The sequence below is a fragment of the Arachis hypogaea genome, chromosome 5 (genome assembly GCF_003086295.3).
Source record: "Arachis hypogaea cultivar Tifrunner chromosome 5, arahy.Tifrunner.gnm2.J5K5, whole genome shotgun sequence".
Taxonomy (NCBI): domain Eukaryota; kingdom Viridiplantae; phylum Streptophyta; class Magnoliopsida; order Fabales; family Fabaceae; genus Arachis; species Arachis hypogaea.
In genome coordinates this window covers 74,543,737-74,555,300 of record NC_092040.1, presented here as the reverse complement: position 1 = coordinate 74,555,300, position 11,564 = coordinate 74,543,737, and the positions used below count along the sequence as shown (strand labels likewise).

Here is an 11,564-nt window from a genome sequence, read left to right as displayed (position 1 = left end):
TCAGAGAATTCATAATATTATCCAGATTCTAATTCCGAATGATATTAACATTCTTCTGATTTAAAGGAGAGTGAGATGCCAAACCTATTCAGAATTACAGTTATAAACCCCACTATAAAAAGAGACATGAGCTTAATCGAACTCTCATTCTCATGCAAATTCACATCCCAAGCCTATATTTGTTTTGGTTGCTTGAGGACAAGCAACAGTTTAAGTTTGGTGTTGTGACACGTGAGCATCTTATCTATCTTTTCCTAGTGAATTTGCATCTAATTTGTTGAGTTTAATTAAGAATTAATTATATTTTAGCCACTATGGATGCTATTTTGAGTTTTGTACAATTTTATTTATTTTAAGTAGCATTCGGAGGGATTTGATGAAGTTTCTGCAGAGAAAAAGAAGAAACCAAAGAGATGACCAGCGAAGACCGACATGGACGCATGGCTCACGCGACCGCGCGGAATGGAGAAATCGCAATAATGCGATCGCGTTCCTGATGTGAACGCGTGGACTGGAATATGCACAAATGACGCGAATGTGTGGACGACGCTGACGCGTCACATACGTGATCGGCAAAAATACAAATGACGCTGGGGGCGAATTCTGGGCTGTTTTAACCCAGTTTCCAGCCCAGAAAACACATATTAAAAGCTGCAGGATAGACAAATCAAGTGGTCTCCACCCATCAACTGATGATCTGTTAATTAATTCAAATTTAAATTCAAATCTTATTTTTTTTAGGAAAAGATATTATTTTTAATTTTTAGTTTTAGAAATTAGATTTTTAAATTAATTAGGATTAGTAATAAATAGGAACTTTGTACATTTAGACAGGGAGATACATTTTTTTACCAGAACCCTTAGTTTTATTCTCTGAACCATGAGCAACTAATCCTCCATTGTTAAGGTTAGGAGCATTGTCTATTTTCATGGATTGATTCGTTTGATCTTTTTAATTTAATTCATGTCTTGATTTATATTTTAATAATTATTTTTGTTCTTTATTTTATGAATGTGGGTGGAACGGAAGTATGACCCATGTTCTAATTAAGTTCTTGTAAAACTTGGAAAAGCTCTTTACTTAAACAACATCTTGAAAACATATTATACTGAATTTTTAATTGTTTGTATTTAACGGGATATGTGACATATAATCCCTTTATTTGTGGATAATTAGGATTCTTTTGGCATATAAACTAGAAATTGATCATCACCCTCTATTTGGAATTAATTGACCAAGGAATTGGCAGTTAATGAATTTTAGAGGAGACTAGGAAGGTCTAAGGAATTAGGGCCTAGTCACATGTAGTTTGCCATGAAATTAAATCTTGCATGATTAAATTAATTAGTAGTAAAAGTTAATCCGGAAAAATAGATAACTCTGAAACCTTAGCTATCTTCTCATTATATTATTCCCAACTTATTTATTCGTCTGTCTTTAATAATCCAAATTTGCTGTTTAATGCTCTTTGAATATCTCAAAACCATTTTATGCTTGTCTAACTAACCCTATCAAACGCTATTGTTGCTTAATCCATCAATCCTCGTGGGATCGACCCTTACTTATGTAAGGTATTACTTGGTACGACCCGGTGCACTTGTCGGTTAGTAGTGTGGGTTATAAAATACCGCACCAACGCGTACGTGTGACTAAGCAAATGTTGGAGGTCCAACGTTGCCTCAAACACTGCCTCCAACATTCTTGATAAGAAGCCAAAAATTGGAGTTGGAAAAATCACATCGACGCGTACGCGTGGGTTACGCGTACGCGTGGATGCAAATTTTGGCCAATCACACAAACGCGTGAGCAATGTACACGCGCAAAACACTGTTTGACACGTATGCGTGGGAGACGCGCACGCGTGGGTTGAAAAACGTTGGTGCACCAATGTTGAGTCAAACGTTGGCACCAACGCTCATTCCTTTCAAAATCTTTTTTCAAGCCAAATGTTTGACTCAATGTTTTTTGGAAAACGTTGAGCACCAACGTTGACATCAGCTTTAGTGAAATTGAGCACCCATGCAGATAAAAAACATGAATTGCCAATTGCCCCTCTTCAATATCACTGAGACCCATTCTAGCTTGCTTCAACAAAGGCCAAAAAGCCCAATCCAAGGATTTGAAGACTGAATTGAAAAGTGTATAAATAGAGAAGAATTTGATTTAGGAAGAAAGGCTAGCAGATCTGAAAAGCTAGAGAGTCAGGATCCCAATTGGGAAACTCTGCACTCAATTTTCTTTGTATCTTTTTTCTGCACTTTCTTTATTTTTACTTGTGCAATGATGAACTAAACTCCAAATTCATTAGGGGGAGGAGCTCTATTGTAATCACAATGAATCAATGAAATTCTTCTTCTTCTCAATCCGCTTGGGTAGCTATAGGATATCTTTTATTTTGATTGTGAATTATTCACTCTGGAAGGGGGTTTAATTCAACTGAATGTGGGTGTGAGCCTCGAAAGGGAAATCACCTACATTAGAATTGGAGCTATATCCTTCACAATTCTCCTAACCAACACCATTCGGGAGGAATTGAGGTTTTGAGAACTTGTGTGGCTTATGGATAAGAGAATATGCTCTAACTCATCTCATGACAATTAGATCAAGAAATTGGCAAGATTGATTGTGATTAGAGAGATTGGATTTCCAAGGAATTGGGATCCAATAAATTTCAATCCGTCATAGATATACTCATATGATTGAGAAAGAAGTTGAGAATCAATTGATTCAAGATGGATTATGATATCTCCAATCCCTGTTGAATAATTTTCTTTGAATTTATTCAATTTAGATCTCTTTGAATTTACTTTAATCTGTTACTGCTGTTTTGATCCCCTGCACCCAATTCCCTTTAATATTCATGCAATTTAATTTTCATTGCAATTTAGATTCTGCAATTAAATTTCTTGCACTTTAAGATTCAGTTATTTACATTTCTTGCAATTTAAGTTTCAGCTCTTTTAGTTTCTTGCTCTTTAAGTTTCAGCAATTTACTTTTCTTGCCATTTAAGTTTCTGCCAATTTACTTTCAGCACTTTCATTTCTTGCAATTTACTTTCTTTTAATCAATTTTCACTCAAATCACCAACTGTTAGCTTGACTAGACTCATCAACCAACTAAAATTTCTTGATCCATCAATCCCTGTGGGATTGACCTTACTTTTGTGAGTTTTACTACTTGATACGACCCGATACACTTGCCAGTTAGTTGTGCGGAATTCGATTTTCGCCCATCAATAGTTGCGGACCATAAGGTGCTCATCATAGTAGGGTAAGGCCCTGAAGTCACATATTGATCTGGGACAACAACTCTGTAGTGCTTGTAGCAGCTTCGACACCTTATTGTATGACTCCTCCCAATCCCTGGATATTTGCATAATCGCCTTTTGCTTCGCCATCCAAACTTTTCTATACGAGGGTTTGGACTGATAGATTTTGCCGAACTGCACCCTGTAGGACAGGGATGCTAACGGATGGGTTGGACTGTATCAACGACAGGATGACATTGCAGATGAGGCTGCTGTTCAACTGTTGATGGTCTTGGGATATGGTGGGTGCTAAACACGTATACACTCCACTAACCCTCCGGACCTCCCTAACGAAAAAAAACATTCATGGTTAAAAGCTACACCAAATATAACAATAATCAATTAGTAAATATGCAACAATTAAACTTGACCTCACCAGTATCTGATGTTCTGTCGGGTGGCTACACAGAAACTCCATGGACATCCAGTTGCAGCTTGGCAGCAGTGCACATGTACTTTAATCGATTCGATTCGACCACTCGATACTCAGTACTTCTGTGAACGTTATAGTTCTTCACACCCTACATCCCTACATCTCTGATTTTGAATCTGTGGCTGACCCCAAATTCCATACCATAGTCTAGGTTGTAATAATCTTTTTCAGTGTTGGAAAACGGAGATTTTTCATGCATCGCATCCAGATCCAATGCATGATAGTGACTTGGTACATCTAATAGTGCCAGAATCAGGGGGGAGGGGGAAGGGGAGGCAAAACATAGTGCACCACTGCCTCCGCGGCGTCTCTGGTACGAACTCCTCCTCCTCATCATCTTCAGAAGAACCACTCTCATTGCTATTCACAACATACTCTTCGTCGGAGTCTTCATCATCTACGTCCATGTCTTCCACTGGACTAGCAACATGAATTGGGGGTGGTGCGAGAGGTAGGTCATTCTGCACAATGGTCAAGTAGACGGATCCACCGCCACCAACATCACCAACCTCGGCGGAAAGCTCCATCACTTGTTTTGACATGATTCTCCCATGGATGTCAAACATGAGGTGCACATGTTCATCGCCCTGGAGCCGAAACAGACGAAACTGAAAACTTCTGTTTTCCAATGGTGCTAGCAACCTCTACCCTACCCTTTCAATCTCTTTTCTCCTTACACCACCAAGGTTACTCAATATCAGACTCTTCAACTCTGATAAGGAACTTACTCGCCGAGTGCGTAACAGTAACGAATTATCACACTCAAATATTACCACATTATCACTGTTTCTCATATGACAATTGAGATACACACAGACAACTATATATCTGCTACTACTGGACATTTTTTCCTATTTTTTGGAAGAAAAACGGAGGACAAAAAGATATAAAAAATGAGTGTGGAGAATGCTAAGGGTTGCATATCTTTTTATAACTATTGAAAATTTGTCTTACAATATCTCGTTTATACCGTAAACATTATAATTTACCACATATCTCGTTTATAGTGTAAACAAGCTAAGTTTACATATATCTTATTTACACTGTAAACGAGATATACACGTACTACTCGCATTCTCTTATTTCGTTTAAAGTGTATACGAGATACGTGTAAACTTATCTCATTTATACTGTAAACGAGAGAAACCATCCTACGTATTTTCATAATAATTTTTAAAATTATTCATTTCAGTAAATAAAATACAATTTTAAATTTATTTAAATAAAAAATTCTATGAAGTGTCAATTGGTGTCTCAAATGCTACTAAAAGAGACCCTTAACATTCAACGACAATGCCTTTGTCGCATTTGGTAGAAGAAATCATGTTGACTCACGCTACTCCCTCCACTTCTTCAGCGTTTCCACTCACTATTCCGAACCCCAAAAGCAAAAAATAACTCTCTCTCTCTCTGCTGTGCCCAAAACCACTCACAGGGTGCCACCCCATCTCTCAGGTTACTTCAAAGATAGCTTTTTTAATTTTTAATGTTTTTGCTGTTTGGTTTCCTTTCAATGAAACTGTATTGATCGAACATATAGAATCCTAGCATAGCATATTGAATTTAGTGATATATTCCTTTATGCCTGCTTCTTTCATGGGAACATTATTTTTTTCATTTAATTCTACTTATTTTCTGGTTTTTCTTCCTTTCTTCCTTCCTTTCTTTCTTTCTTTCTTTCTTATTCAGCTGAACGGTTTTAGCTTCCAGCATTTTTATCCTTTCATTAATGCGATAAGGCTTTGAACTTGAAAGACATGATTCTACTCCTATAATCTGGGTTTCAATCTTCGTGGTTCCTTGGCACAGTTCGAAAAGCTTGTGATTTTTGGATGCTGTTTTTGGCATCGTTTAATTAAGAAAGTGGGATCTGAGTTTTTTTTTCTCTTATGGGGTTAAAGTTCTTGTTTACGCATTTGTATCAGGAAAATTGTTATTACTACTTTCATTATTTTCCTTGTGCTTGATGCTTTTCTTCTTTCCCTATTGTTCATTTAGTATATTAACTTTCTGTTTATGCCTGATTTTGCTGTCAATAATTCAATATACACTTTGATTTAAGCAAAGGAATAATTTATTTTTATTTGTGTTGTGGAGTAGGATTTCTTCAATATTCCATAGCTTCTACAACTTCAATTCAATAATGGAACCTTGGAGTTATGTTCCTGATGAGAAAGGATATTTGTTTTCTGATGAAATGGATTTTTCACTTGATGCTTTTGTGAGAAGTAGAAAGGCAATGACTGAATGGGACAACAAAGCCTCTTGTAACTTCGAGAGAGGCGGTTTCAATTCGGAAAGAGAGGTAGTTAGGAGCATGGAATTCGTAGACTTGGGGTTCCCGGATTTGTTCCGAAAGCCCTTCGAGCTAGATAGTAATTTGAGTAGAAGAGGGAATACCTCTGCTCAAGTTATTGACTTGGATTCTTCTCTTGGGGAAGAAGAATCCGAGTCAAAGCATTTGAGTTCTTTAGGTGAATTGAAGGCTCAAGATACGTCATTGATCGATCTGAAGCTAGGGAGAATAGCAGATTGTCAAGCTGCAAGCAATGATAAAGTTGGAAATGAAGGGTTCACTTTAATACCAATGCAACAACCAAGTCCGACCACACTGGCAAAGAGAGCTCGCACTTCATGCTCGCCGAATCAGACTCCTGTATGTCAAGTTTATGGTTGTAACATGGATCTTAGTTCCTCAAAAGATTACCACAAAAGGCACAAGGTTTGTGATGTTCATTCCAAGACAGCTAAAGTTATTGTTAACGGTATTGAACAGAGATTTTGTCAGCAATGCAGCAGGTCAGTAAATTTTGGATTCCTTTATTTCCCTACAATGAACCTAGTCAAATTAATATAGAAATTGAAAAATAAGTAATTAATTAAGTTGTGATAAATAATTGTACATTATTTGTCATAGATGAACTGCCTAATGCCTTTCAGTTGAAATATCTTGGTTTTGAGTTTAGTTTTTGCAGATTGAACTTTGATCATTTTCTATTGATTGAATCAAACTTGTTTTCGTTCTTATATTAGGTTCCAATTGTTAGCTGAGTTTGATGATGGTAAGCGCAGCTGTCGCAGGCGTCTAGCAGGACACAATGAACGGCGAAGGAAACCTCAGTTTGATTATATGACTAGTAAACAGCATAAGATACTTCATTCGCATCAAGGTAATAAAATCCTAACAGAATATTAACAGAATATGTTTTGCCACACCATATCTCAGCCCTTATGAGTGCAATCTTGGGAAGTTAGCACACTAGATTAGATACGCTGATACGCATATAGGATGTCTTGCTTTCTTCATGTGTTTGTGTCTAAATACATGTGCTGGTCAACATGTATTCTGTATAGATAACTGATTTGGTGGTTGAGTTTTAGTATACTCGTAGCATGGTTGAATTTTTCCATTATAGTTCACAATTACAAACTTTCTACATCAGAAGGTATTCATAAATTGTAACCATATTGCTTAAGATTTGAAGGTACAACTACGTGTATACCTATACCTATACATAGAGAAGGACTTCCTATATAACAAAGATTTAATTTATTCTTAGTTAGTTAAAAATCAATTTGAAAACTGCTGTATTTTGTCATTTACTCTTTTGCTTATTTAGTTATGTTCGTCCATGCACTTTTGTTTATGGTTATTATATTTGTCTACAAGCGTAAAAATCTCTTTCCCAGATCCTCAGGGTACAAGTATAAATCAGTTTTGGCATTTTATGTTAGGTGTCTTTGGGCATATACTATAATATCATGCATTTTTATCACTATAAGTTATGTCATTTGTCAAATCTTACATCACTAAATTGATAATATATGTTTGATCATATATGTGTGATAATTTATTCTGTAATTTTTTAATGAAATATTCTGTAATGACAATGAAGTCATCTCCATAAGATAGTGAAATGTGTCGTGCCAAAACTATAAGAAATTTGAGTCAACTCTGGCATAAGGTGATTGAATTGGCTGCATTCATTCTTTTATGCTCCCTGCCCAATGAAGTTTTGGCAACATCAAAGCAATTTTCAAAATGATACAATTCCTGTCATGAACTAAATTTAAAGTCCCTTCGTTTTAGAAAAGACGGCATTTCGGTTTTCAAATCTTTATTTTATTTTAGTTTCTTTTGTTTCTTTTATAAAATATATCAGACAAAAGAAGCACTTATAGATTCTTTAAAATATGTTATCTCTCTATCCTCTTAGTTACCGTGGTCCCGGTGAATGATGTGGACCACTTAACAAGTGTGTGTGATTTTTTTAGTTATGCAATTATGTGTTTTGCATTTCCTCTAGTATTTTAAAGATTAGTTCAATTCATAGTTTCAAGAATGGTAAAATAAAGATTAATAAATGTTTTACTAAACAAGGGATTAAGGATTGAAGATGCTGTAGTTAAGATATATTATATAATATCTGTGCATAATTTTTACTCTTGTCGACTAGCTTTTAAGAGGATAATTGGAAAAATCGCTCTGAGATCTTTGTTTTCTGACGAAAAGAGTCTAACAACTTGGTTCTCTTTACGCCAAATGTGTTTGCAGGTGCAAGATATATGGAGTCTTCCTTACAAAAGAGGCCACAATTTTCATTTCCAGACATATTTCGAAGTGGCAAGTATGATAAAATCTCTCAGAATGGCAATGTCAAATTAGAAGAGGAGTTTATTTTCAGCCCTCAATTCGCAGCACCGGTCGCGCATGGTCAGGAGTTATCTAGCCGTGCTCTCTCTCTTCTGTCAGCTCAGTCACAGATTCCATCGCGCCCCTCAGAAGAAAATCCTTTAGCCAGCTCCTTTAGTTTTCACAGCATCTCTGAAATGCCTTTGGATATAAGCAATGAGGGTAAATACGTTGTGGACGAGTCCTTTCCGTGCGAGATGAACCATAAAGAATTTATCAAGAGTGAATCGGCAATGCTTTCTGATGCCGGCCACCCTGATCATCGAGCCAGTAGTGATGACATTTGTTCGCCCTTGGAACATGGATCCACTGTGGACTTATTCCAGTTATCATCCAATCTTGAAAGGGTAGAGCAGAAGAGAAATTCTGTTTTGGTAAAGTGGGAAAATGAGAACTCTTGTTTCCCAGCATTGTAAAAGGCTTCTTTTAACCCTCAAGTGTTATTAACATAATCCAATTTATTGAGTGTTTTCATGGCCCTTTTTTCTCATTGAATTGATGCACTAATGTCATAGTTTAAATTTTAGAAAGTGATAGGTAGATGTTGCAGATATTTTAGCTAACCATGTTAATAGATTTCACATTGATTACTGTGGTAGGAATTGAATTGTTTCCGATTATTGTTTAGTGAACTTCCATCAAATGGTTGGCGTGGGAGCAAAATGAGTTTTAAATGAATATTATTAACATTATGTTTTTGTAGTCTTAGGCTTTTCATTTCATTTCATGCAATATGCCACTAAGCCAGATTATGTTCCACAAGAAACTTTCAAATAATTATCAACCCTAGGGCATGTTTGGTTTATCTGTTTTATTTTAATATTTTTGAAAAAGTAAAAATACACAATAAAAGATATATATATTTATTTTGACTATTTTCATGGACTTAAAAAAAAACCTGTTGAGTATAGTTGGGAAGGTACATTCGAGGAGACTGAATAAGATGCAAAATAGAATCAGTACACAACAGAAGTATATATAAATAAATATGATTGATGCTGACTCAACTTTATAATTTAAGGTTCTTTTTTCTGTTAGTTGGCTCCTCGCTGGTCCAAGGGAAAAAGATAACCATGTTTAAGACTGGATAAGTTTTTCAAACACATTTCTTTTTTAAATAATAAAATAATATAATATAATTATACTCCAGCATTAATGTTTTGTTATATATACTTTAAGGCTGGTGCCACCTTTTGTTTTTCTTCGAGGGTTTAAATAACCTTTTAATTCATAAAAATACTTTCCTTTTTTTAGGTCCCTCTATTTAAATTCTTGTCTTGAAAATCTTATTTTAGTTCTTAACATTAATTTATTTTGTTAAATTGAATATGGCCAATACTCAATACATAATAATAATATAAAAAGGGTGTATAATATATCTGCAATTATATTTTATTTAAATAATATTTTTAAGTGGTGATACCCATAACACACGTTATTTAATTTTACTCTTTCGGCATACTTTATACACTTTTATAGTACCCATCACTAAATATTGGTGTGACAAGTTAAATGTTAATTATTGCTATCTCATAATATCAACCCAAAAACCTGATGCAAGAAGTTAACTAAACAAATAAATAGCAAAATCCAAAGCTGAAACAAAAAAATTAAAGCGATGAAAACAAAAGCATATGTTTTACTGAAACCAAAGGCTTATTTAATGAAGTTTTTTAATGGTCTCCTAAAGTTTAATTGGGGTGTTCTTGACCAAGCCAAAATAGAAAGAAATTGTTACAAGTGGGTTACCATTTTTGTGTATCTGAAGTGAGGGAATCTCCTTTACAGCCTAACCACTGGCATAAGAAATTAGGCTTAGGTTATATAGCCAACTCAAATAGATAGATTGATAGAATAGAAACTTAATGAATAAAGCCACAAAATTCCCAGAAGTAACACCAACCACTGTCTTGTTTTTTAAAATTTGCATGCAGTGCAAGTTGATCTTCTTGTAAATGGATTCCATCATCACAAAGCACATAATGGTTGCAATATATAATCATGAATTCTAAATAATATTCTGAGCACCCAAGTTCACGTGTGGTCGGTCTAGTCTATACATATACCTACCAAAGAATCTCAATAATATATTTAGGAAAAATAAGCTTCCTTCACAATAATAGGTAATATTAAATATGACATTTCATATGATTATACCTTTATCAATATCAAAATTTCTAGAAGGTAGATATCTTGATCAATAATTAATTAACAAACTGACTTTTTAACTATTAATTTTTCTGTATACAAATACACATAAATAATATAATTTTTATCTATCTTATACAACCTATAAATACAGATAAACAAAACACACGAATTATTATATTTTATATCTCTTTTATTAAATTGTCTATATATCGACTAAAATACTATTAATAAAGATTATTTACAGTAAAAAATTAATAAAATAAAAAATATTTAATTATCTTTACTTTTATAATTTGTATTATGTATGAATTTATTATCTTAATTTATTTATTAGTGATTAGATCTTCATTTTTTTTTAAATTTTAAGAACTTCTTGTTTTACAATAAATTTTTTTATTTGATTTTTCACGGTATTTTTAATCCTACAAGTTAAAGACTAATCTATTGTGGTATTAAATTTTATTTAAAGATTTAAAATTTAGAGTTTAGGGTTTAAAATTTAGGCAAATGTAATTTTTCTTCTCTACCAGGCTGCTAGTTTTTTTGCTATCTAATAGTTTAACAAGAAAAGTTATAGTGACCAGTGGAAGCGTTTAAAATTAAATTAAAAATAAAACAGCATCAATTTTTTGACTTTTTTCAAATGCTAATTTAAATCTAAATCTGAACAGAGCATATGACTCACTGGTTAGTAGATAAAAAAAATGTTAATAAAGAAATATGACACGTTGCCCCATGTCGTATTGCTTGAGGAGTTTGTCCATGAATTTAGATTTTTTAAAATAAAAAGATTAATAAAGTCATAAAATAAAAAATTAATTAATTATTAAATTTATAATTTTTTATAATATATAAATTTTGTTATTTTAATTTAAAAATAATTAATTCCTCACTTAATCATTTTACAATTTTTTTCATAACCCTTTATACATACATGTAAAAATATCATGAATAAAGTTTTGTTTTGGTGGGTGGTAC

The 11,564-nt window shown here is 33.9% G+C and overlaps 1 protein-coding gene across 2 annotated transcripts; it reads left to right on the top strand.

Moving 5' to 3' along the window:
- The first annotated feature begins 5,036 nt into the window (after positions 1 to 5,036).
- Positions 5,037 to 8,925, top strand: LOC112801666 (squamosa promoter-binding-like protein 6). 2 transcript variants are annotated; one of them, XM_025844539.3, is made up of 4 exons: positions 5,037 to 5,197; positions 5,843 to 6,541; positions 6,776 to 6,912; positions 8,298 to 8,925. In XM_025844539.3, exons 2-4 carry the CDS (start codon positions 5,886 to 5,888, stop codon positions 8,849 to 8,851), a joined length of 1,347 nt encoding a protein of 448 aa, XP_025700324.1. In that variant the 5' UTR covers positions 5,037 to 5,197; positions 5,843 to 5,885; the 3' UTR covers positions 8,852 to 8,925. The 2 variants fall into 2 exon arrangements, with proteins under 2 accessions (XP_025700324.1, XP_029154219.1); XM_029298386.2 differs by lacking the exon at positions 5,037 to 5,197 and having other exon boundaries at positions 5,202 to 6,541.
- Positions 8,926 to 11,564: the final 2,639 nt, after the last annotated feature.